Here is a 26,519-nt window from a genome sequence, read left to right as displayed (position 1 = left end):
GTGCTCTGTGGCCACCCTGGGCCAGAAGCTGCTTCCTGGCTGGAAAATTCCAGAAAAGCATCCCAGCAGCAAGGACCACAGGCCAGGATGCAGCCACCTCCCTGCCCCACGGCCTACGCTGCCCCAGTGACCGAAAAGGTCCGCGTGCCACCCCCACCCCCAAACACACACACACAAACCAGTGGCCTTCCTCCCACGCTGCCCCAGTCCACCCCCACAAGTGCTTGCGGGACCCTACTCACGCAGGCCTCGCTCCTCGGCAGGGGCACCGCTCTCGGCCTCCTGGAGGTTCCAGGTGACTCTCTTCACCAGGGCCTTAGCCCGCAGCAAGGGGGTCTGAGAGGGGCCTTCCTCCTTCCCCATGGGCACCCCGCCCACAGCCTGGCTTCCCAGGGTGCTAGGCACCACAGCAGCCCCAGCGGCGTCCTGCTGGAGCAGGGGCTTCTCTTCGGGGCTCTGTGCCCGGGGCGGGGGCTGTGCAGCGTCTTCGCCATGGATCAGCGACACCTCCCGTCTGATGACAGCCACTGCCAGGCGGGTGTCCGGCTGCTGGCTGGCTGGCGGCACGGAAGGAGTGGGTGGGAAGTGCCACTCCGGGGAGGAGTCTGTGCTCTCTGGGGAGGGTGGGGAACTCATGTCATCCAGCTGCATGAAGAAGGCTTCGCTCGAAAAATCCTCAAAGATGTGCCCTGCCTCGACAGAGTCACCGTAATCCAGATCCTCGGGCGGACACTCAGCCGGTACCTCTGGAACGGCCTTGTGGGCTTCGGCCCCTGCCGGGCAGGCGTCTGCTCCCACTGAGGCCGGTGGCCTGGCTGGTTGCTCCCTGTCGGGCTTCTGCCCTTCCGCGGGAGCGGCTGCCAACTTCCTCTCTGGGGAGCGAGGCCTCGGCCGCTTCTCATGGGAACGAGGGCGCTGGTACTCCCGGGACCTATGCTCCGTGCTTGGCGACCTTGGTGACCTGGACCTACGCTTCCTCCTCTCATGGGAGCCCCAGCTGGTGCGCGGCCGCTCCCGGCTCCTCTCCCGTGGGCTCCTCTCCCGCAGGTGCCGGTGCCTCCGGGCTCTCTCCAGGCTGCTGGGGGGTGAGCACTCCCTCCCCCGAGACCTGGACCCTGACCGCCTCCGCTTCCTCCTCCTGCTCTCCCTGCGTTCGTGGGAGGAGCTGCTGGGGCTGCCTGAGCGGGACCTGGACCTCCGCCGGCCATGGCCCCAGGACTCCCTCTTCCTCCTCCTGCCCTCGTCCTTCGCTTTCTTCCGCTTGGCTCGCTCGTGGCTGCTGGAGTGGTCGCTGGAAGACCTCCGGCCCCGGGACTTGGTCTGCTGCCTCTTGGGGTGGTCCTCACCCAGTGGTGGTGACACCGACGGTGAGCTCCTGTCCCCGGAGCGGGAACCTGAGCGGGAGCCCGAGCGGGTCCTCCTGTGCTCCCTGGCAGTGGCCCGCTTCCTCTTGGCTTTCTTCCTGCCACGGGAGCTGGATGTGGAGCGGGAGCAGGAAGGGGACCTCAGCTCCACGATCCTGTGGGTGGTCGTCTGCAGTGCGTCCAGGCTGGGCGGGGACTCTGGCTCGGCTACAGTCACGCAGGTCACCGTCCGCTCCTCGGAGCCAAAGAAGGTACTGCAGGGCAGCTGGTCCTTGTCTTCCCACGGCTCCAGTGGGGATGGCCTCTGTGCCCGGGAGGCTGAGCCCTGGCCCTCGGCAGCCCCCTTGCCCAGCCCCTCGCACTCCAGGTCGGAGGCCCTCTCAGCAGCCCCCTCACCCCGGAGCTCGAGCCCGCTGGAGGAAGGCCCCCGAGGAGGCTCGGGCTCCGTCCCAAAGACAGTCTCCACTGTGTAGGAGGTGACACAGCGCACAGTCTGCAACGCTGGGGCCTTCGGGCTGTTGATGGAGATGGTGCGTGTGATCTCAGAGGGCAGGAGGCCAGAGCCCAGGTGCTCGGGGCTGCTGCCGGCAGAACTGGAGTCAGAGCCTGTGGGGTCAAAGGGGTCGTAGATCTCACTTTTGAGCTGTTTGGTCTTCCTGATGGAGAACAGGGGCGAGGGGTTCTCTTTCCTTTGCACCTTATTGTCAACAGGCCGGAACGTGTTACAAAAGCCAGGGTTGGAGAGTCTGCCGGAATGTGCTGTGTTCCCGGGAATATTGATCCTGAAGCTCTCAAAGGTCGAGCTGACACCCTTCCCCTTCGAGGGTCCCAGCGAGGCGGGGGACTGGGAGCCGCCCCCTGAGTGCGGGCCAGGCTCTTGTGGGCCCCTGCTGCTGGGCTCGCCCTCTGCTCGGGCACCATGGCCAGGCTGCCCGGGGCCCTCCCTGCCCGTGAGCCGGCTGATGCAGGAACTGGGGATCTCAACAGGCTGCTCACTGGGGGGAGCCACATCCGCCTGTCTGCCGCCGCTGTCCTCCCTTCTGACCTTTGGTATCCTCGGTAGCTCAGAGATGTCGGGCCTCCTGGGAACCGGCTTCAGGGCCTGGTCCAGCAGTGCGCCAGCAGGTGGCAAGTGAGAGCAGCTAGCGGAGGTCTTCAAGGACACAGAGTTGGGGGGCAGAATGTGCCGGGTGTCGCCATCGCATCGGGGGTTGTCCCTTTGCTTTAAGCCAGGCCCACACACACCTGACGGGTTCTGAGTCTGACCGGACGGAGGGGTCACCGACGAGTCCAGTCTCACAGTCGCCCCTGTCCTGAGTGCAGGGACACAGGAGGGCGCCGGCGTGCCAGGACAGCTCAGCCCCGCACTCTGCAACCCGCTTCCTGACTGAGGTGCTATGGGCCCAGGGTGCTTCCCTCCTTGGGACGAGCCACCTGTGCTCCAGCCGGTACTCCGTGGGAAGGAAACAGGTGCTGAAAGGCAAGAGGGTGAGCGGCCATCAGTCCCCGCCACCTCCTTTATGGAGCGCAGTCCGTTGTCTGGCCCAGATCACAATGGCTTTCTCCTAAAAGCTGTGCTTGTAAATGCCTATTCCCGGGACGCCTGGGGGCTCAGTTGGTGAAGCATCTGCCTTCGGCTCAGGTCACAATCTCAGGGTCCTGGGATTGAGCCCTGTGTCAGGCTGGGGAGCCTGCTTCTCCCTCTCCCTCTGCCCCTTACCCCCTGGTTTGTGTGCCTGCTCTCTCAAAAAAAAATAAAATCTTAAAAAAAAAAAAAAAAAAGTAATAATAAATAAGTAAGTAAGTAAGTAAGTAAGTAAATAAATAAATAAATAAATGCCTCCTCCCACTTGCTCCCTGAGCTAGACCTCTGTGCACCTGGGAGCCTGGGGGCAGTGCTCGGGGCTCACCTGCCACAGTGGGGACTTTCTCTTGTGTTTCACAGTTGTGCTCTGTAGCCGTAGAAAGTGCCCCTGCCAGTTACAGATGCTTGTCACAAAGGGGGGGCCGGGAGAGGCAGAGTCTGCTCCATCCTCCACGGCTGGGCACCCCCCACCCCAAAAACCTGCCAGGGCCTGGATACATGGGGGAGGGCTCCACAGGGGCTGGTTCCATGGCTCTGTGAGCACACACACCAGCCACATTACGGCCTCTGAGGGTCTGTGGACTGGCCCAGAAACCCCATCATCACATAAACTACCAGCCTGTCAACTCTGCTCAGAAAGTCATGTAGAATGAACAGAGACGAACTGAGAAAATTGTGCCCCTTCACGTCTATTTTCAGCAGAGAATGCATTTTAGTTCCTCAAATGTCTCATCTACCGCTCGCTCAGAAACAAGGAGAACCAGTGGGTCACATGACCCCCTCAACTTCCCAGAGTGTCAAGGCAGAGAGGGCGTCCCCGTGGACACCGCTGGGCTTCGTTCAGCGGCCGCCTCACCTGCCCTCTTGGCGCTGAGGGAGCCATCCCGGTGGATGATGATGTCTGCGCCATTCATCATCAGGAGGCTCTGGCCTGACAGGATGCTCCCCACCAGGTCTGGGACGGGGGCCTCGTCCACTTCTGGCTCAGGCGCTGTAGCAGGAACGCTCCTCCTGCAGGTACAGACCCACGGCTGCCTCCCCATGCCCAAGTCCCTCGAGCCAGGCAGGTGCCCCCCAGCCCCGGCACCCCCCGCCAGGTCCTGACTGCCATATGCAGAAGAGGCCACCTGCCGGGGCCCTGCATGCGGAGGGAATCAGATACATCCAGCAGCTCTGACAAAAGAAAAGCAGGCTGTTTGAGGTGAAATCATCTGATGCTTCCGACCCCAACTGCCACCAACAGGCAGCCTGTTTACTGGTTTCACTGAGGGGTGAAACAGAAGCAAACAATCCAGCCAAGGGGCAGCAGCTCTGTGGCAGAGGTGGCCCCAAGCACCCGTGGCTACTCGGCCCCAGCTCGCACCCAGGCAGACTGTGGCCTGCCACTCCAAGCTCGTGCCCTTGACTGCAGCACTTCCTCCCGGGGCAGGCAGAGCGCAAGGCCAATCTGTGGCCACCCCACCACCCCCGGACCACGGTCCCTGCCAGCACACACCTGGAGAGCCCCATGGCCACGGGCCTGGCCACAGGCCGGTGAGAACGCAGCGCTGACTGCGACAGAACCCTCCTCTTGGCACTCAAAGGGGAAGCAGGGTTTGCAGACTGCTCTTCACTGCTGGAGAGAGCACATAGGCCAAAGGAATGGTGACCCCACACTGGAGGCCCAGGGAGACCCCCAGCCCCTCAACTGCACACATGGCAGCCCTTGTGCCCCCAAACTGAACACGGGCCCCACAGACTGGCTTCATGTTGGCAACTGCCCAAGCCTCGGAGTGGGCACAGGGCAGGTGGGGCAGATGTGCAAACTAGACCTGCCTCCACGTGAGCAGGTGAGGTTGTAGAGTTCCTTCTACACACACCACCTATGTGAATCTGAAAAGGAGTCAGGAATCCTCACCCTCATTGTGCAAATGCAAAATCCGAGGCCACTGCCCACAAAGAAAGGAGGGAGGGAGATCCCCCTGCAGTTACCTGTCAAAGGGGTCCAGCTCATAGGGGTCTCCGAAGAGCGAGAGAGAGGCCACTCCGATGTCCGCACGCATCAGCCCCAGAGAGGGGTCTGCTGGCTTGTGCACAGATGGGATGCAGGCTCCGCGGGCCGGACCCCGGAGGCCCAGGGTCCGTGCGATGCGGGAGCGGGCTGTGGCTTCATTCTGAACCAAAGTCACAAAAGGAAAGGAATGACGAGCAAGCCGGGAGCTAAAGGCTCCAGAAACACCACACCGTAGGCTGAGGAAATGCTACACCAGAGCCAAAGGGCCTCCCGTGTATTAACGGTAACACTCTAGAGGTTTTGCTTCAACAGAATCAACGAACACGTCCCAACGTCCCCACCTTGGCACACCTGCCACTGCAGGTGGTGTTTGATTCTGAACACAAAACCACGAGCAGCAGAGCGGGCCACCCAGGTGATGAGTGACCTGACACTGAGGAGGAGCGCGGAGGGGACTGGCAGCCCCACACGGGCAGGCGTGCCGCAGGTGCCCCCGGGTGGTCATCCCTCCAGGAATTCCACCTCAATGAACCAGCGGAGCGGCGGCTCCCGTACTCCATGTAAAACGGAGGTGTCGGTTTCCACATGAATTTACACTGGTCAGGCAACGGCAACGACCTTGAGTATAAATTCACACAAAGATGCGGCAAACACCTGAACGACGGCCACAACCGAGCTCCTTGTGTTTCATGTATTAACGTGCTTTCAATGTCCAGCCAGGAGCTGCCGTGAGGACGGTACTTCAGAGCAGGGACATGAGACACGGGCTGCACACACACGAGGGGCCCGCTCTGAAAGCCTGGTGGCGAGAGAGCTGGAGGCCGAGACCACTCCGGCTGAAAGCCCAGCCGCACGCCCCAGCCAGAATCCCTCTCTTCATTCCCCCACCCAGCTAACAATCTGCTTGCCTCCCGGACAAGCTGGTGGCCACGGCCCTGCTGCCTCCACACCCTCTGGCCTGCCCACCCCTGGGGTGCCAAGAGTCATACACAACCCCTCAGGACGCCCGGCTCTGAAGGGTCCTGGAAAATCTCTTGTCCCAGCCCCATCTTCAATGTGTCCTGTGGAAATGTTCATTTTTATCAGTGGACCTCTAAGTAAATACAGAAAAAGGAGGCTTTTCTGTGCATCCCACCACCTAGCTGCACAAGGGAACTGACCGGCGCAGTGGGAACACTACCCTCCAAGGCTACCTTTGACGTTTTCCCTTTTCTCTTCTTCACACGACCCTGGCGTTTCTTAGACCTCGTTCCGGAGCTCCTGCTCTTCGCACACGACCTGGACTGTGTTTTCCTTCCCGACACTTTCTTCCGTCTTCCTACAAAAAGCACATTGAGAGTCTATGCTTTCCTGTGGGCCCCGAGGCCCCCCACCCAGCCCCTGGGCGTCCCCACCTCAAGGACGTGCCGTACACAGCCAGGACCTGGCATATAGACAGCATGTGCACTGTATTGGGTTTTTTTAATGGAGAAATAAGCCATAATTTAAAAAACAGCGTTTCCCCATGGAGGAGCGAGAGAGGGAAAGCAAGGCAGTGCAGAGCAATTTGCAAATCTGACTTTTATAACCAATAAACATTTCACATCATTATATAACAAAATGAAATAAACAACCAACCAACCCTGGCGATCCAGAGTAAAAGGAAACAAATGGCCCCAGGTGTGTGCCCACCTGGTCGAACCACAGAGAACTCTCCCCACAGACTGGAAGACAGAGGACCTACCGCGCATCTCTAGGAACACGTCCTAAAGATTAAACCGCACAACACCGGGGTTCGGCCATGGTCAGTCACCTCAGGGACACTACCATGGGCTCAAGGGCGACTCTCACTCCATGACGCTCCGGTACCCCCGGGAAACCGACAGGGGCTTCAGCCTGGACGGAGCGGATTCCATGGAGATGCAGCGATCGTGGAATGCCATTAACACATCACACATGTCTAAATCCGTGAGTCCCTAATGCTGCTGACAACCCTAACCGAGCTCTTTGCAAGGACACTACCAGCAACTCGGTGCTTCCAAGAAACAAACCAAGGCCTGAATCTTCGTTGGCCAAACCCCCGCAGGACTCGGAGGCAGCCGGCGCAGGAGGAAAGCCTCTCCTTGCCTCCCTCAGTGAGATCACGGGGCTGAGCGAGGAGCATGAGCAGGGAGACCAGCAGGTGCTGCCTGCTCCCAACACCAGGCAACTTGCAAACACAAATCCAAACAGACAAAAGTCCCAGGTGAAGGCGAGTGACTTTGCAGCTCCGAGGACGGCGTGCGGGCCGCCAGACTGGGAGGGGTGTGGACGGCGACCTGGCTCCCTCCACCGTCCAGAGCACAAGGAGACGCTCACCAGACAGCCGCCAGTGCCACATGGATCTTGTTTGGCTCCGGATTCAAATAAACTGGGTTTTAAAATTCTATCCCATTTATGACACAATTAGAACCTTCAACACTGACAGACTACTTCACGGTGTTAAGGAATTACTATTCCCCCTCTCGGGTGTCACACAGACACTGCCCTTCAGCTGAAAGAAAAAAAGACTGTATCTTTCTGAAACACATTACAAAATACCTCCAAGTAAAATGATGATGACATGAAGGATGTACTTCAAACTAATATGGGAGGGAGCAGGTAAAGGGGAGGAAGTGAAGCTGAGGCTGGGCGACAGGATGGCTGAGTGGGGGTTCACTATTCGTTTCTCCCTATGCCTCCAAAGGGTTGAGAGAAGCCTATAAAAAGAAAAAATCCACTAACAAAGCCGAAACAAAACAAAACAAAACAAAAAACCAAAAAAGAACCCAATGCAAAAAAGAACTACGATGCAAAATGAAGCAAACAAGGCATAACCAAAGACAGAAGAACTATTCTCAGCCCGAGCACAGGTAATGGGGGTGCGGCCTGCCGTTAGTGGGGTACGCGCTGGGGACAAAAGGAAAACCTTCCAGTCCCGCCTTGAACTACAGCGCTGGCAAGACCTGGAACGGTTATTCTGAGGCTGTTCTCTGTGGGATGGAAACGGGGTGAGCACTGACACGAGCTAGCACTGAAATGTGGGATTCCTGACACGAGAAACGAGAGACGTGGATGGGAGACAAGTAAAACCTTATAACCTTCATAAGTTGAGTCAAGAATCGGCGTGACTTTCGGATGGATTGCCCAGCTCTGTCCACTAGCCAGGGATGGCCCACCCTCAGCAGAGAACATGCACAGAGCATGGGCCCACGCTGGGGAGGCACATGAATGCAGGATCCCCACTCCCACACCCCCACAGCAACAGAGCTAGACAGCACCCGGGTCTCAGCCCAACGGTGGGGAACGCAGGGCACGGCAGGGATGTCGCACAGACCCCACGGTCACGGTGAGGACAAACACCGGCCAACCCCAGGGCTGGGAAGGACGCGCAGCACTCGGCTCTCGTGCTGCTGATGCGGCTACAGAGAGCCACGTAACCTTAACTGCATCTTGACCCAGGGAGCCCACGGTCTGGTCTTCTCCTTCCTCAGAGAAACCAAACGCGTGCCTACGACACACGGGTACAAGGCTACAAGGACATTTGGAACGTTCGCAGCACCTCTGTCCGCAACAGCCCTGAACCAGCACAAGCCAAGCGACCCCCGCGGGAAACCGCGTCAACAAGCTGCGCTCTGTCTGCGTAACATCCGTCTTCCTCAACAATGAACGGAAATCAATCAACCCCTGACACCCACAACCACCCAGACTCCGAAATGACCACGCTGAGTGACACACCAGCACACATGCAGGATCTCGTGAATGTCTTGTTACGTGAAGTCTGAGAACAGGCGAAACTGACATCGAGTGCGAAGAGGCCAGGGCTGCCTCGTGGGGGCTGGGGGCATCAGCTGGGAAGGGCAGGAGTCCTCGCTATCAAACCGGGATCAATAAAGTTGACGCTACCAGACCTCAGATCGTGACCCACTGAATAAGCCACAGTGCTTTAAACAGATGACCGGGGGGAGCTCTCCACTGGAGCCCACGCCCACTGAAGAACGGAGCTCGAGCCTGATGCTGGAAGCCATCCCCACGCTCAGCGCCGGAGGATGACGCGAGGGAGGAACCGGACACGTGTTGCCCCAAGGCTTCTCCCCGGGGGGGACCTACTGGCCCCAGGCAAGGACCTGACTTACTAGGACCAAATCACCAGAACCAACGCGGCAAGGGACAAGAATGAAGCCATCACTTCAACAGCTCCCACAGAGAAAAGCCCAAACCAGGTCTTCCTGGCGTACTGCTGCATTTAGGGGCAAAAAGGCAGTTCTGCCACCCAGTCCTGCACAGTGCTTCCTAACCAAGGTCAGGGCGGCCGCGTTGCCCAGATGTGCGTGCAGGTCTGCGGTGGGTGTTCAGAAGGACAGAGCGGACCAAACCCGCCTGGCCTGGAGGGGCTTCTGTGCGGGACGTCTGTGACCTGAAAAAGCCAGCTTGCAGAACCTGACGTGGCTCTGGGGGTGAAGCTCCGGGGGGGGGGGGGGGCGAGCACGTGGCCTACTGCTTCTCAGGGACACACGCATGTGGCCACCAACCGAGCCACCACACCTGGGCTTACCTGCTCTCCTCCTGCGCTTGGCGGGGGCTCGGGGCGCCACGGGGCGCTGGTACACAGCAGGGCTCAGGCCAGCAGCAACGGCCTCAATGGTCTCGTCCAGCAGAGAAGACATGAGGTACCGTGGGACATGCTACATGGCAAGGAGGGTGCCGTCAGCGGGGCAACCGCCCTCGGGCCTCTCACGCATCTCCCTGTGCCCTACAGAGGACTCTGGGCAGGACCCCAGTGGGGGTGGCACCACCTGGGAGCCCTGGAGGAGCCCCATGCCAGCCCCCACCAAGGGAACCACAGAAGCTGGATGCCCTCGGCCTGCCAGTACCAGGCCTAGCCGGTGTCCCCTTCTTGCTTCTGACAGACAAATGGCTGAGAGCTTCCTGCAGGCACTACAGGGCCTGGGAGGGCCTCCCAAGAAGCAAGTTCAGGGTGAGAATGAAGGATGAGGGCGAGGCAGGCAGTGAGGCGTGAACGGCACAGCCAGGGCTGATGCAGTGAACTGTGCTCGTGCACAGCAGGGTCACCCAGCAAAGGGGGGGGGGGGCGGCACAGGCTGGGGACCAGGGAGAAAGGACACGGGGCACGAGGTGGACACAGGAGGAAGTGAGGAAGGACTGCAGGCATCTGTGATGGGGCCAGCCCCCACAAGGACCTCTGACCCCCTGCCCGTCAGCTTGCCGCTTTCCCTGGGTGAGCTGCCAGACTGCAAAGGAGAGCCACCACTGCCCTCCCAGGGCTGCCCGCGGCTGGTGTTGCCACAGGGTGGGCAGCAGCCAGACGGGCTCAAGTGGGAGCAGCTCTGCAGCAGGACTGGCAGCCACAATGGCGCGCGCACCCACCTGGATCCTCCTGGCGGTGGAGATCCGATTCCGGTTCACAGTTGCTCGGACTCTCTCGCTCTGCCGTGTCCTGGCAATGGCGCGGGTCCTCCCTGAGTGGGGCCGAAGCCGGCTGGTGGTGGGCACCACATCAGCCAAGAGCAGGGAGACCTCCTCCTCGCTCACAAGCCCTGCATCTGGGAAGAAAGAAAACCCTGGACTGATGTGTACCCACCACGCCCTCAGCCTCGCAGGGGGCATCTCCTGGGGCCTGGGCTGCCCTGAATCCATGGACCGCCATACAGCTGCGCTGACAGAAAGCCCTACAAGTTCTCCCAGAAGACAAGAAGCCCCCCTGCGCGCTCCTGGCCTGGGAAGGAGGTGGTGCCTTACCAGCGGCAGGAGCAGCTCCAGGCACCGCACATTCTGGACAGAACCACTCATCCACCGGCACCTCCCCGAGAGGAGGATCCAGACATTCCATGTGGTATCTGCAGGAGCAAGAGGGAGGCAGACAAGGGCTCCAGCAACTGAGTGAGCCACCGACTGTCGTCTGAACATGTCCCAAGACTGCAGCGCACCCTGCTCTAGACAACTGTGTCCCCCCAGTCCCTATGTTGAAGCCCTAATACCCAAAGTGACTGCATTTGGAGATGGAGTCTCTGGGGCGGGGGGGGGTGAGGTTAACCGACATCATGAGGGTGGGGCCCGGACCCACGGACAGGGGTCCTTAGGAGAGGGAGGGACCCAGGGCTCCCTCTCCCCAGCAGAAAAAAGGCCACGAGCACACAGGAAGGCACTGCTGACAGCCTCAGCCTTGAACGTCTCACCAGACCTGACCCTGCACACATGGCGCACGCCGGCCTGCTCAAGAGGTCCACGTGCATCAGACGGGAGACACTAGGCTCCTCATGTTCCTGCAGTCCTCCCCCCTGGCATGCTGGGTAGCTCTGTCCTCCAAAGGGGGCCCAACGGTCCCTGAACCCTCCACGGGAGGCATACTGTGTGGAGGGACTGACTCAGGTGGCCACGTGACCCAGGTTGGCTCCATCCTATGAGGGACATGCGGCTGACTGTGGCATGTGTCTTGCATCTGCCGGCACCTAGAGGCTCATCTCTGGTTGGTTACGAAACCTCAGATTGTCCTTCCCCACCCCACTGTCACTTGGCAGCCCCAAGAGTTTCAAATGTTGGCACCTCACACTTCACAATCCAGTCTGAGGAGCTAATAGAGAAAGGTTTTGTTTGCTGAGAGTAGACGTAAATGTGGTCTAAACATGGCCTTCCAGTTGCTTCGACGCAGTCTTCAAGGAAAGCAGTCTGGGAAGAGTCACCTCACTGCTGGCATGGGCTGCCCGAGCCAGCCTTCACCAAGCTTCATGCCAAGACCCCAGATAGCCCCAAGCCAGACAAAAACCCATGTGGACACCCTGCTAAATCCCTGAAGACCTGAGCCCAGATTCAGTGCAGCTTAACGACCATGTACTGCTCACAGCGCTGAAATTTGAGCATCTGGTGAGCCAGGACAGGTGGAAACCCTCGCCCCATGAACCCCTCACTGGAATGCAACCCAGCAAGCCCAGGCCAGCATCAAGTCCTGGGGAGTACCCCAACACCCCAAGTAGATCCCAGCCTCAAAAGATCCTTCCCTGCATGGTCTCAGGAATAGAAGCAATGATTTTGTAGCTTCTCACAAAGGATTTCAAGGATCCAACACGGTTCACTTGATGTTGTCCTCAGGCCAAGTTCCAGGGCCTTGAACAGAGGCCGCTGGTGTGTGTGACAGGTGTGGGGCCTGGCCAGCCTGGTCCAGCGCAGTCACTCCATGGGGAAGCCTGGTTGTGGACTCACACGGAGGGAGGGTCATGCAGTGGCCGCCAGGATGGGGGCACAGCTCCTGAGCTGAGGACAACGCTCTGCCCGGCAGCCACAGCCACGCAGAACTGACCTCCTGCCCACATGGAAGCGGCAGCGACAGGACGCAGTGACGTCATCCATGGCTTCCCCAGTGACTCAATACTACCTTCACATTAAATAGCAAGTTTCAGGAAATCAGATAATCTGTACCTTACTTCCTGTAACAGCCAAAGGATCTGTTACACACATTCGTGTATCTACAGCCTTGTGATTCCATTTCCAAAAGAGTAATGGAGTAATTTCAGACTTGATCGTTAAGATGAAAGACAGCGATAGGAAGATTCAGCAGACGCCAGATATTAACATTGTAAGGGTGCATGGTGGTTTAAAACCACTATACTGGGCGCCTGGGTGGCTCAGTTGGTTACGCGACTTCCTTCGGCTCAGGTCATGATCCTGGAGTCCCGGGATCGAGTCCCGCATCAGGCTCCCCACTCACAGGGAGTCTGCTTCTCCCTCTGACCCTCCCCCCTCTCATGCTCTCTCTATCTCATTCTCTCAGATAAATAAACAGAATCTTAAAAAAATAATAAATAAATAAATAAATAAAACCACTATATTTATCGGTCTTAATGTTTTAGACTCATCAGGATTTTTACATCCCTTAGTTGCTTTGTTATATGCTAAACAATTCAAGCACATAAAATCCCTAAAAGTCACTGTTTAGTTACAAGGATTAAGAACAGACTCTGGCGTAAAGAATTGAGCACCATGGGCCCAATTCAAAAGCTGCAGGAAAACAACGAGGCCTTGTAAGCGAACATTCCAACAGCCTCTCCTGGGCTCACCAGCCACCTTGGGGACCACCAGAAGGCACCCAAACCTGGCATCCGGCTGGGAAGCCCTGGGCTGCAGAGGTGAGGCCAGTGACAAGGACCACAGTCCTCCCATAAGGCAGTCCTCCCCACCTCCAATGGCCTCTCCTGCAGCATCCAGCTGTTCCAGGCCCAAAGTGGCCATAACACGGAGGAAGGACTGGTTTTGTATGTGAGCTGAGCTCTGAGTGCTGAGCCGCCCACTCGGCCCCAGGGCCCCACGAGACCATATTTCTTCAGCTTCCTGCTTGCACTCAGTCAAGTCAGTAAACTATGCACAGGGATGGCAAGAGCAGGACACCCAAGGCACCCCTCTCCTGTCCTCCAGACTCACAGCAACCAACAAGCAGGGGGCAGTCAGACATGGAAACTCCCGGGGCCCCCAGCTGGAGCAGCCTGTTAGTGGAGCATTCAGACGGCACACAGGCAGGCAGCCACTCGCGAGAAGGGAAACTACACTGTGTGTGAGTCGAGAAGGTGGCGCCAGAGAGGGAGGGCCCTGGGAGGTGCCCTAGGAAGATAAATGCACAGAATGTGGCATTTGTCCGGGGAGCAAGCATGTGACCAACCAAGTTCCACGCAGGAGGCCCTGGGTAGGGAGGCCCTGGGCAGGGGTCAAAGCCTGGGCCAGTCTGCAACAGGAACAAACTCGAATGCTTCCAGGGCCAGCTCTGGGCCACCAGGGCTCGAGACTTCTTGCCTCCTGCTGTCAGCCCAACCCTCAAAAGGGCTACTTGTTGCCCAAGAGAAAGTTCCAGACCTGCCAGCCTCATGGGATTCTCTCATTACCACCCGTGCCCTGAGAGGCTGCCACAACCCTCTCACCACAAGCTTACAGCAGAAAAATTCTGTGAGACACCCAGCGGCAGCCCCCTCGGGGGTCCCTGAGAAGAGGAGCCAGGACGGAAGGAGGCCGGGGAAAGGCTCCCAGGAGCCAGGACTTGCTGGACACAGGGATCACCTCACCTCCTAGAAGGCGGGGTCCCACACATGTCCTTTATCTGGGCCCCTGGACCTGCTGGCTGGCCCCACAGCCCCCACTTCTTGTGTTTCCCTTGGCTTTTCTCCATCTCAATGCATTATGTGCATCTCTGTAAGTGGTCTCAGAATATTTGGGGGGGAACAGGTAGAGAGTATAAAAGGCGGGGAATAAAAGCATGGGAGGCCTGCTGGCTACCAACCAGTGGCCTGGGGTTCAGGTGTTCTGAACACAGGGTGCTTGGCCTCAGTGACCACAGCAGCGAACAGCTGTGGGTGGGAAGCACAGAACAGCAACCCTGCGGACTTCCCTCTAACAGGTTCATTTAAAACCCCAGTCTCAGAGGCTGGGCTCAGCAGTTCCGAGGGACTTCCCACTCGTCAGGGACTCAGGGCAGCAGAAGCAGCTCATCTGCTTCCAGAGCTGCCTCGAGAAGGGCCCCAGGCTCACCCAGCATCACAGCCATCACAGAGGAGCAGACGGTCCTCCCGGTCACTCCTGCCGCACACCTCACAAAAGGTTGGGTCTTCCTCCTCATGCTCTCCGGCTCTGGCGTTCTCCACTGGAATCTGAAAGCAGGAAAGCCCTACTGGTCACACGGCAGGAGCCCGAACCGCAGAGCCAACAACCGTGTCAGCGCGGAGCACACCGAGCGGCTCCCGCCGCGGGAAGGCCCGAGAACAGAGGGAGCCGGCGGGACAAGCCCGGACCCCGGCGCTGGGAACGTGAGGAGGGGAGGACAAAAGCAGCAGGCCTTTCTGGAGCACTGTCGTTCCACTCAGCAAAGACAGGGAGCCCCGGAGGCCACGGGCACCGGGACTGTCACAGCTGCGCAGGGGGCGGGCCCTCCACGCAGGCACAGGGGCGTGCTCCTCTACGCTGCCATTACCCCAGCCTGGTGCGCAAGCTCTGTGGACACACTCCCCTCAAACGGTTGCCACCTCCGTCCCCCGCCCGTCTCCCCACACCGTGGGGCACAGCCTTGCTCCTCTCCTCCGTCTGTGTCAGCACCTGCTCAGCCTTTTCTCCAGAGCCAGGTGGGAGACCCAGGGTCCTCCCCTCCCCAGCCTCCTGCACCGTGGCTCTCTCCCCGATCTTCTCCGGCTGAGCTCGCCTGTGTGCCCCTTGGACCTCTCTACACACGTCCACACACTGCCCTGGCGGAGATACTCCAGGTAAACGAAGGCTGCCTACGTGACATGGGGACCACTTCCAGGGACGGAGAGCAGAGCTTCTGGGACAGGGGAGAGGGGCCTGAACTGGCAAAACCACAGCTGCTGCCCGCAGCACAAACCTGAGCCTACAGGGGGCCTAAGTCCCTGTGCACCTACGGCGTTGTGACCTTTGTAAAGAAACTAGCAGGTCTACAGCTACAAGACCCATGTCTAAGGTGTGTCTGCGAGTCTCTGGGATGCTCCTCCTCAACAACAGAAGACTCGTACAGGCCCTTCGAGCCTCTACAAAGCAGACAAGCAAAAGCAAGCACCTAAGAGCAGAGGAGAACTTCTTAGCCCTCCTTGTGCGTGACCCCTGCCCAGCACCATCGGGGGTGTGGTCTCCCCCTTGGCTGTTGTGGCGGAGGAGAGAAGCTGTGAGATGTAGAAAAGGCACGTGGGAGTGGGGAGGAGGAAGTCTGAGAAACTGCCACCATCCGCCCCACTCTCCTCTCCCACCTGCCCTCCCACCCAGAACTCGTGGACCAGGCAGCACCTCCATCGACCGGCTTCACCCCTTCATGCTGCAGATGACATTTTAGTGGATTTCTAAAAAGCACTTAACCAATATTTGCTCACTTCAGGAAAACAAATCAATTCCTCAAAGCTCATTCTCCCATTAGACAGGGACCAACGTAATAAGGCATTGGCGGGGAAGAGGGGTTCTCAACCACAGCATCTAGACTTACCTTCTTCAGGATTTTACCACCAAACCGGGCTCGGATACAAATACATTTAAATATAGTTCGATCAACTGGACAGGAATTGGCATTCTGTAAGAAACAGAAATTGTATCAGGATCCCATAGGATCGTTTTCACCATTAATACCATACTCAAAATAAAGAATTCCTGCAGAAGTAAAAAATTCATCGAATGCTATCATCGACTCTTTACTGAACACACCCTCCAATCTGAGAGGTACAGGGGCTCCCATCCCCCCGGTCTTTGGTCTGGCCTTCCGGCACCTGCAGTGCTGTCTCATGGTGGAACCACACTCCCAACTGCTCCCGCGTGGAGTTAAGAGTCCTTCTCTGTCCTGACAGGCGCCCTGCGTTTTCTTCAGAAGACTCCAGAGAGCTGCTTGCTAGCTTCCCATCTTCAGTCCAGGTGGCACCGTGTGTGCATTGCGAGCTGGACCCTCTTTCTCTCCGTCTCTCACACTCACATTTCTTTACAAAGAGCGCCACCCTCCCTCGCGCAAGGCCTGCCCTTTAGGTCCCCACCACGCTCCTGGGGCCTGGTCTCCGTTCCTGGAGCAATTCTGGTGTAGTCACAATAGTTTTACACCTCTTAATATCCAATAGGGGACTTCCCCCTTTCTCAAAAGGACCGGCAATTCTTGGTATTTTCTTTTCCTCCTCTATGAATTTCCCAACACCTCTAGGGCTCTGGATGCTCCAGTCAGGACGGGGAGGAACTGGTATCACCACAGCCATCTCTCTGAGCACCTCCCCTCCAGAAAGTGCTCTTTCTTCATTCAGTCTCAACTGTTTTAGAAAAGCTCTTTGAAGATCTCACATGTCTTTTTATGACTTACTTCTGAGTGTAACTTTTCATCTTTGTTAATCCTGTGCCCGGCAATCTTGCTGAGCTTCGCATTCCGGTACTTCATTTGTAAGACATCTATGTTGACAAACTTATCATTTGCAAAGAATACCTTTCCCTACGTGACACTTCTACCTTTATTTTCTCCTTCCACTAATCCAGTATGATACTGGCTAGAAGACAAGCAACCAGCACCCTGTCACATTCCTCAACTTACAAGGCTTTGCTTGCCCCCAAATCTACACCTTAATCTAACCTGTGCCACGGAGCAGGGGCAAGTAGTGGCGGGCAGGGAAGCCCTCAAAGGACAGCACAGCGAGGCAGACGTGCAGCCGCGAGGGCGGCATGAACGCGGCCGAGGTCCAAACAAACTCCCGAGCTCTCTGGGAAAACGGGGAGCAGGGCTGGGGCTATGGGGCTACGGAGCTACTGTTAACCTCGCCGGGGGAGGTGGTGGCATGGAGGTCTGCTACCTCCACACGGTGTCCATGCTGGTCAAGCTCCAGGCTGGGCAGAGGACAGCAGACTTAAGGTGCCTGAAGACGGTGACGGCGGGGGGCGGGGGGGTGGGGACGGGGCGGTGGCACACATCATTCCTCCGGTCCTCTTCTACGTCTTTGAAATTTTTCATGGTAAGAAGTTTAAAAAGTAGGAAGGGGGTTACTGCTTCTCAAGTTCTTTTTTTTTTTTTTTTTTTTTTTAAAGATTTTATTTATTTATTTGAGAGAGAGAGAATGAGAGACAGAGAGCATGAGAGGGAGGAGGGTCAGAGGGAGAAGCAGGCTCCCCGCCGAGCAGGGAGCCCGATGCGGGACTCGATCCCGGGACTCCAGGACCATGACCTGAGCCGAAGGCAGTCGCTTAACCGACTGAGCCACCCAGGCGCCCCACTGCTTCTCAAGTTCACCATGAGAGATGCCTGGGTGTCTCAGTCAGTGAGGCGTCTGCCTTCGGCTCAGGTCATGATCCCGGGGTCCTGGGATCGAGCCCCACGTAGGGCTCCCTGCTCACGGGGCGCCTGCTTCTCCCTCTTCTCCCCACTCGTGCTCTATCTCTCTCTCAAATAAATAAAGTCTTTAAAAAAATTAAAGTTCATCATGAAATATACTGTGTATTTCTTTTTTTTTGTTTTAAATTTTATTTATTTATTTGACAGAGAAAGAGAGGGAACACAAGCAGGGGGAGTGGGAGAGGGAGAAGCAGGCTTCCCGCTGAGCAGAGAGCCCATCGCGGGGCTCGATCCCAGGACCCTGCGATCATGACCTGAGCGGAAGGCACGACTGAGCCACCCAGGCACCCCTATACTGTGTATTTCTGATGAATTCTCTTCATCTGCTTTAAGGCTGGCTCCCTTTACTGCTGGTCATCGCGACTCAGTGCCGAGCTGAATCTCATGCTCTGCATCTGAGATGGACCACAGCATACTGGGCTGCCTCTGCCAGCCACAGACTGCCCCTAGGTCATTCAAGATTTCTGCAGACAGGTCCCCAAGGGACACTGACCCAGAAATAACCCTCCTTATTCCATGGTGCATGAGCACATCACCCCACAGTGAGCTTTACTGGCCACCCCAAGAGCCAAGAGCACACCAACCAAAGCAAAGATCAAGCCAGGACCCAATTTCTACTGTAGAACAGACAGCACCACCCAGTAAGAGGCTGGCAACCGACAGGGTCACTTGTAAACGGAGAGAGGTCATCCCAAAGGAAAGAAGAACCCAAGAAAAGCTGCCTCCCTCACCTTGGACCATTCGACGATACAATCCAGGCAGAAATAATGGGCACAGTTCTCTGGTGTCCCCACAGCCTGGTCTCTGAAAGTATTGAGACAAATCGGGCAGCTCTCGGAATCATCATCAGAATTAAATGCGCCACTGGCTTCCAACTTCCCCTGAGCATCCACCACGGCCACTAACGCCTCTGTGCCCTCTTCTCTTCCTCCTCCTCCTCCTTCAGAATCTTCGGAACCTTGGAAAAGAAGAAATGTAACTTTGTGAGTTGGAGCACCGGAAGCAAGCAGGCTACAGCTGCGCTCAGGAAGGCATTCCAAATCCCACACTTAGGAGACAGACACCTTCCCTGCTGTTGTGCCCATCCCCGGGCACCTCACCTGACGCAGCTTTCAAGCTAAGAGCATGGGAAACCGGCTGAGCGGCTATCCCAGCTCCGCAAGCCCCTACCTTGGTGCAGAATCAGAACCTTCCCCATCAGGGCAGCTCCCCCATCTGACAACTGCCCCTGCTCAGCACAGTGGCCTCCAGGGGGTGGCACACCCCCCAAAACCCTCCTCAAAACATGGTGTTAACCAACCATCTGCCTCCAAGTGAGACTTTTCTTACAGGTCTGTTTTTCTTTCTTTGGGGATGTAGGGACCATAGATTCCAAACTAGGTAACTTCGTTGTAACAGTTCTGATCAATTTCTGAGAGGTTCTGGGGCTGCAGCCTGAGCAGCAGAAAAGGAGACGCTTTCAGTTCAACATAGCAGTCGACGTATACATTCAGTTTTCTCTCCCTCCCAAACGCCACTAAAGGAGCAAGTTCACTTGCACCAGAGATGTATGTGGCAGGCAGGGTCCTCACACAGCCCCAGGACACCACCCCATCCAATCCCTTCCAGGGTGGACAAAACCAGTGCCTCAGCTACAAACCTGCTGCTGCTGCTGCTGCATGGCCAAGGGAAGTACTCCCTGTTGGCTCAGCCTAATCAGGTGCATCCTTTAAAAGTTGCTTTCCCCAGCTGGTTGCAGAGAAAGAAGTCAGAGCAATGTGCGCCTCCAGGCGTGGAAACAAGTGAGCAGCTGATGTGAACTGCTGATCAAGGGGGCAGCCTCTAGGAGCTGAGGACAGTCCCCGGCCGACAGCCAGCCAGAAGTCAGGACTTCAGCCCTACTCCCTCAAGGCTCTGAATTCCGCCAACAAGCAGTGCCCTCGGAGACCCTCAGATGTGCACCGTGGCCCCACAACCCCTGATGTCAGTGAGTGAGATCTGAGCAAAGGACCAGCAACCCACATCTGGACTGCTGACCCTGGAAACACTGAGATTATAAGCACACTGTTCTGAGCTGCTGGGTCTGTGACAGTTCGTTACACAGCAAGAAGAAAAACCTAAATGAAATTGGTACGCAAAAATTTTGGAAAAGGACAGGTGAGAAGCTGCATGAGAATGGGCTTTTCTCAGCTTTCCCGCTTTGCTAAGGCCCAAGTGAGCAGAAGTAGGTTGAGGCTAGGTGATCAGATTCTTCCTACGGAATTCCGAAAGGCAAAAGAATTGGCCACCTGAGGGCCACGAGACCCTTGTGCAGCACCTGGGCACACAGAGCGATGCCTCTGAAGTCTGAGGGACAGTGACCAGCAATGATGGGAGCTGTAAAGACTTGCACAGATGCACGAAGTCCTGAGCCATCTACCTCTGCTCACCCCTTCTCAGGGGCTGCTGGCCATGGTCCCGACTCAGTAAGGGATCACAGTGAAGAAGGTGCAGACGAGCGCGCCAGCCTGGCCTGGCAGCGGGCCTGAAAACCCCAGTACAGAAGAGTGCAGGGTCCCCAAGAGGAGCACGGCTCATGCTGCAGCCAAGATGGGGGTGCCTTGGGGCTGCACTGAGCAGGCCACTGTGACTCCCTGCAGAGCAGTGTGTGCTTGGCCTGGAGAGCTGGGCGTGAGGCCACAGAGCAGAGCCCTAAGTTCTCGGTTTTTGTGGTAAGACTTAAGCAGACAATGTATTTTTTAAAAGATATATTTTTTAAAGATTTTACTTATTGTCAGAAAAAGAGCACAAGCAGGGGGAGTGGGAGAGGGAGAAGCAGGCTCCCTGCTGAGCAGGGAGGCCGATGTGGGGCTCGATCCCAGGACCCTGAGATCATGACCTGAGCCAAAGGAGACGCTTAACCGAGCCACCCAGGTGTCCCAATAATATGTATTTTTAAAGATTTATTTATTTGAGAGACAGAGAGAGACCTCATGCACGTGTGTACAAGTAGAAGGAGGGACAGAGAGAGGGAGAGGAAAAGAGAGAGAGAGAGAGAGAGAAAATCTCAAGCAGACTCCCCGCTAAGCGTGGAGCCTGACATGGGGCTCAATCTCAGGACCCCGAGATCATGACCTGAGCCAAAATCAAGAGTGGGACACTCAACTGACTTGAGCCACCCAGGTGCCCCTTAAGGAGATAATACTTGAAGTTGGAAACTCAACAAACCACAATCAATTTTCAAGGATAAATACTAGGCCAAGAAAAGCAACAAGTAGAAAGCTGCTCTGGGAAGGGCCAGGTCCGCAAGGTTACAGGAAATGCCCTTTCAGGAGACTCCCTTCTCTAGTTCTGACTACACTTCCCACCTGCTAAGGAGAGTCAGCCACCTTTTATGTTTCAAAGGCTGGTTGGTGTTGAGGAAACAAAGGGCATTCAGTCAAGCTGACAGGCTAGCCAACCAGGGCCTCAGCACCCCCCCTCCTGTAGCACTCCCCACCTGCAGGCCCTGCACCTGCATCACCCTCCCTCCTGGACACTCTGTGCCACATGTCCCTTTTAGCAGCACTCTGTGCACTACCACCTGGCCACCTCCTCCTGTCCTTCACATCACAGCTTAGACGGGCCTCTCTGGAAGCTTCTCCTCACCACTCCAGGTCCACAGAAACCCTCTTCTGGAGATGCCCCTACACACCCACTCTCGCCATGTATTACCCTTGTCGTAACTGCTTCTTTATGCCACTGTCTGCTGCTAAGTGGTGAGCTCAGGAACAGCAGGAAACCCAGCTCTGCTGGCTTCTGCACTCCCTCCAGGCTCCACCCAGATTCTCTGGCATCCAGCAGGCCCTCAAACCTTTGCTCGAGGGACGAACCAACGTCTTCTGCAGGTAAGCCCAACGCCCCATCTCAACAGTGGGGGACAAGCAGAACTATATCCATGACCTGCAAACTCAGGACAGAATTTCATTTCCCTGTGTACAGGATTCAAAATCTGTGGACGAGTATGTCACCAATACACACAGAGTTGCAAACTCAAGTCTGCTCATGCTATTGTAGTCCTGTTCCTTCATGAGCACTGTTACCTTTCTGTAACATTCTAACACTGGTAACCACAAGAGCCTGAAAGACTGTGATACACAGATCATGGTATGTGCTTTAGGACCATGCCTCTCCTGACTTGAGGACTGTGCCAGAAGGAAAGCAGCTGTGAGCCAAACTTCCAAAGTCCAACAGCCTATCAGCAGAGGCCCAAGTGTGCCCTCTCTCTGTGGAAGGTGACTACAGCTGGAATCGGACAGGATGGCCCAGCCTGGGGACCTTGGAGGCCATGCAGCAGCCAGGGCGGCTAGAAGGGACAGGGAAGGAGGTGCCGTGAGCCCAACCAGAGTCCCTTACAGCAACATTCCCTGCGCAGAAGTTCAAGGGCACAGATGTCAACCAGCGTGAACATGCTGGGAATTCCTTAATAAAGTCACTTCCTGCACTTGCCGGTTCTCTCTGGGGCTCTGGTCAGAATAATGAGAGGAAGCCATGAAGGGCTCCACCGACCTGGCCTGTTCAGAGTCCCGGCCAGGTGACCTCGGGCCACAGCAAACCTTGGCTCTTGCTAAACCTGCCCTGTACTTGGGGGGGGGGGATGGTGTGTGTGTGTGTGTGTGCGCGCGCACGTGCGCGTGAGAAGCACGAGTCACCAAGAGCCCTCTGCTCACTATGCCAGAAAATCCACTCTGCCGTGCTCACCCTGGAAAGACCCCACTTCATGCTGCTCCACATTTAGACATTTTACTCTTCAATGAAGTTGTGTCATCAAACTGGACTCTGAAACAAAGGCACGCCACTGCCCCAACGGAAGGTGCAGCCTGGTGACAGGGGAGCCTCTCCCCAAGTCCTCACAGCCCTCAGCTGGCCAGTGTGTCGAGGCATCAACTCCACCAACAACGTTTCATAAACAGCGGTCCCTGTCACAGCGAGAGCAAATAGCAGGAGGCCACTCAAGTAGCTGCATTCTCACCGGACTGGTCCTCGAGGTCCCCGTCCTCGTCCTCTCCGTCGGTGCCGTAGCTGCGCTCGCTGCCCATGTCATCTTCAGAGCCCCCACTGGTACTGTCACTGCTTTCTTCTAAAGCAAAAGTGGTGGAGACACAGGCCCCGAGCAAGCGTCACAACCGAGGCAGCCAAGAGCGAGGGCTGCCTCACAGAGGTACAGACGTGCTCGGAAGCACCTGCCAAAGGGACTACGAGCGGCTGCCCAGATGGGGGGATGGAGAAGTTGGGCTGGGGGGGACAGGAGCAGGGGAAGCATATCCTTTCGCTCTGTGTACATCTGTACTACTCAGCTAAACAGTAAGATAAACACAAGTACCGCTCATACAATTAAAAGCAAAGAATAACTTCTTAAAAAAGATTGAAAGTTGAATATCGACATATGTAGATAACCCTCAAAAGGGGACTCAGCACATGAGGTGGCCCTGCTGCCTCTGCGAGGTGCAAGCCGCAAACACCTGCCCCCCCCCTCTGGGTGGAAGGGGTGGGAGGCTGGCTCACCAGCATTGCTGGCCAGGGCAGCAGGGCTGAGTCGTGGGTGTCCATCCAGCCCTGGGCTTCGGTCCACAAGCTCGTCCAGGCTGTCGTCATCCATCACTGGACATTGGTAACCAGCTCTGAAATAAACCAGAGTCAAAAAGTTCTCAACCGTCCCAGGATGCAATGCTCCCCTCCTGAAAGCACAAGAGTCGCTCGCCACACAGCACGACCTGGTGACGTGTCCATCCGTCGGACAGGGAGGCCAAGCCACAAGACAGAACACAAACAAAGCAACTCAAACCGCAAAGCTGTGCATACGTAGGAGAAAAGACTGATTCCCATCTACAGAGCGACATTCAAAGTCAAATCTCAATTTATAATTAACCTAATTTAGCTTCAGTCTGGCAACGTTTTGTTCAATCAGGCACCTACAACACCTTGACACTCCCGAGAAATCCTGACACCAAGCACGCATGAAATGGCTTATCACAAGCTGGGGCAAAGCAAGGATTTCAACGTAGAGGGGTAGGCAGTATCAGAGGAGCCTAGGTGACTAACAGGACCCTCTCCCTGCACTCTCTTGCCATGTCACTCAGCCAACGTTGGCCAGCCTGCCCTCCACCCACCAGATCACCACTGGGAGGCCACGTGTTAGCTGAGGCTGCCCTGCCCTCACCCCAAGTGCACCCACAGGGAGCAGAGGTCAGGCTCACCTCTCAACCACAACCTGCTCTTGGTCTCCTGATGTCCAGGTGGGGACACCCGTCCTGCCTATTCTGTCCTGCCACCGCAAGCACAACACAGACCTAGACAGGTGACCTCACAAATGGAGCAAAACACAATCTACCTCCTTTGCCAGACCTCCAACTCCGGACCCCAAATAAGGGTTCGTTTCTCAACAATGCTACTCACTTCATTTCCCAGGTGACTCTCAGAGAAAACACTTCCCACAGACAGTCCTTCCATAACTCACCAAGACAGCGTAAGTAAAGAACACGCTTGCTGGGGTACATGTGCTTCGGGCCAAGTCCACTCTCCATGGTCAGAGGAAAGGGGTCACACAAAAGACCAGAAGGCAGAGGGGCAAAGCAAGAACCGGGGAAGGAGGGCTTGACCCGGTAAGGCTCTCTTCGTGGATCCTACACGCAGGCTTCTTCCCCCACGGGCCGTGTGCCACCACCAAGGGCTTCACATGGCAATCAGAGGGGCCACCACCACCTTTGTACAGATGCTCCCAGAGAATAATCTCCTGGTGGGGCTAAGGCCAGATTCAGATTTTGGAGTGCCTAACTTCCCTTACAAAGCCCCAGATGCTAGGATGTCTCCTAAATAGTGAAGGTATATTAATTTGATGAAACTATCAATTGCCTCATATTGTTTCTACCCGGAAATAGTATACCAAGAAGTGGTTCTGTAGAATTATTCACCCCCTAAAGCTACCACCTTTCTTCTATTTAGTGTTCTAAGGTTAAGAAAATGAGCCATGGTTCCACTCAACTAAGGGTCTGCACCCTCACTGCTTGGTGACTCAGCAACACAGCAGGGACCCAGCCGTCCCGCAGTTCCTGGCCTGACTCCTGCTGGAGGCATACAGACCTCAGGACATGACAGGGCCACAGCCCTTCCAGGAGAATGACACCTCTCCTGTGGGGTCAGGGAAGAGGACCTAGAACTCTCTGGCCATTGTCATCACCATTCCCACAACTGGACTTCACAAAGTCATCCTGGGACACCTGCTCCAATACCTACCCTGCCCCTAAAGTGTGCAGCACATTTCCTGCCCTATAGGAAGGTAAATACATTTTTTCAAGTTGGCCCCTAAAAAACATGGGTTTGAACTGCACAGGTCCACTTGCACGTGCAAATTTTTTGGATAAATACAGTACTACAAATGTGTTTTCCTTCCTTGTGGTTTTATTTTTCCCTTCAGCTTACTTTATTAGAAGAAACACGCGTTCATCAACTATTTATCGGTAAGGCTTCCACTCAACAGTACACTCCCAGCAATAAAGTCTTTGGGGAGTCAAAAGTTATACATGGATTATCATATCCACTGCACGGGGATCAGCGCCTCCAATCCCCATGTTGTTCAAGGGCTGACTGTACTCATACACATAAACCTACCAGGAAACACTTCAGACACCAGAAAACGTAACCCCCTGAGGCCACCTAAGACCACAGAGCACAGCTGAGGGCAGTTTCTAGGGTGCAAATTCTTACCTTGATGATGTTACACAAGCACAGGGTCAAAAGTCAGAACAGACGGCCCCTGGCTTCTCCCCTGGCGCAGTAAGCCCCAGGTCCACCTGTAACTGCTCCAAAGTCAGAACAGACGGCCCCTGGCTTCTCCCCTGGCGCAGTAAGCCCCAGGTCCACCGGGCAGGGCCTACCTCCAAGGGCTGTCGGAAGAGGTCAGCAAGGCCACGACTGGGTTTGGCACACAGGGGCTTGCCAGAAATACCCGCCCAGGAATGGGGTTGAACTCCACGACTCCCTGCGCCTGTGGCGTTAAGTCCCACCACAGCCGGGGAGGGCAGCAGGAGAGCGTCAACTATGAGGCTAAACGTCGTCTGTTCCGACATCATCACACGACAGCTAACTGCTGGCCAAGAACCCAAGGAGCCTCTGAAAGTACTTTTCAGCGCAAAGACCTGTGCAGATACTGAGGAAGAGGCCACCACGAGAGACCCTTCGCAACCCTTTCCCTGTCAGAACACTGCAGTCAGAACTCTGTGTTAATGGGGGCCCTACCAGCGCACCTCGACACGCCTGTCCACACTCACCATCCCTACTTCTGCTGGTATGTTCCAGACCACAGGCAATGCCGGTGGTGGTCTGTGGCTCTCCTGCTCTACCTCTAGATCTAGGGAGCGGAGAGGAAATAATTTTTTTTTCAGATGCACCAAAGCACCTATGATTCCAACCGTTACTAAGAAAGCCAAAGAACTTCTGGTGGTAACTGGCGCCTGTGCCAGGCCCTGAGCAAGCATGCCAGGCCCAGCACTGCGCACCCAGCCAGGACTGTCATTTTTTACTCCACGTCTGCCATGAAGGACAGGAGGCCTGAAAACTGTAAACTGCAATGCAAGTGAAAAAGTAGGGCCAACAAGGTCTCTGCGGGGCTGACGCGGACACCAAGAGTCTATACCGGGGGCTGCAGAGAGGCCCAAAGCAGGCTCGCCCCACGGGGCCCTGCCACCGGCCTGGCGCAGAGACGCACTGGGCGCTGCCAGCCACTGTTCCCCTGACTCA

The 26,519-nt window shown here is 56.4% G+C and overlaps 1 protein-coding gene across 5 annotated transcripts in view; it reads right to left on the bottom strand.

Annotated features, from left to right (window-relative positions):
- The window catches only part of PHRF1 (PHD and ring finger domains 1), a 30,896-nt gene that overhangs the window by 3,571 nt on the left and 806 nt on the right, over positions 1-26,519 (bottom strand). For 2 of the 5 annotated variants that reach the window (XM_064575927.1, XM_054511742.2), the window contains exons 3-16: positions 23,289-23,404; positions 22,756-22,863; positions 18,518-18,744; positions 15,921-16,004; positions 14,468-14,586; positions 10,700-10,797; positions 10,328-10,503; positions 9,495-9,624; positions 6,136-6,260; positions 4,921-5,102; positions 4,445-4,564; positions 3,806-3,960; positions 3,275-3,337; positions 243-2,837 (exon numbers count right to left, since the gene is read on the bottom strand). In XM_064575927.1, the coding sequence (XP_064431997.1) occupies positions 243-2,837; positions 3,275-3,337; positions 3,806-3,960; positions 4,445-4,564; positions 4,921-5,102; positions 6,136-6,260; positions 9,495-9,624; positions 10,328-10,503; positions 10,700-10,797; positions 14,468-14,586; positions 15,921-16,004; positions 18,518-18,744; positions 22,756-22,863; positions 23,289-23,382 (4,276 nt within the window). In that variant the 5' untranslated portion in view covers positions 23,383-23,404. The remainder of the gene's footprint in view (positions 1-242; positions 2,838-3,274; positions 3,338-3,805; positions 3,961-4,444; positions 4,565-4,920; positions 5,103-6,135; positions 6,261-9,494; positions 9,625-10,327; positions 10,504-10,699; positions 10,798-14,467; positions 14,587-15,920; positions 16,005-18,517; positions 18,745-22,755; positions 22,864-23,288; positions 23,405-26,519) is intronic. The other 3 variants (XM_054511743.2, XM_045892946.3, XM_045892947.3) reach the window with 3 other exon arrangements.

This window comes from Mirounga angustirostris, unplaced genomic scaffold (assembly GCF_029215605.1).
Source record: "Mirounga angustirostris isolate CCGP_5_RB_7025 unplaced genomic scaffold, mMirAng1.0.hap1 SCAF_13, whole genome shotgun sequence".
In the NCBI taxonomy this organism is placed as follows: domain Eukaryota; kingdom Metazoa; phylum Chordata; class Mammalia; order Carnivora; family Phocidae; genus Mirounga; species Mirounga angustirostris.
Note: the sequence above shows the minus strand (reverse complement) of the source record. Positions and strands in the feature narration are given on the sequence as shown.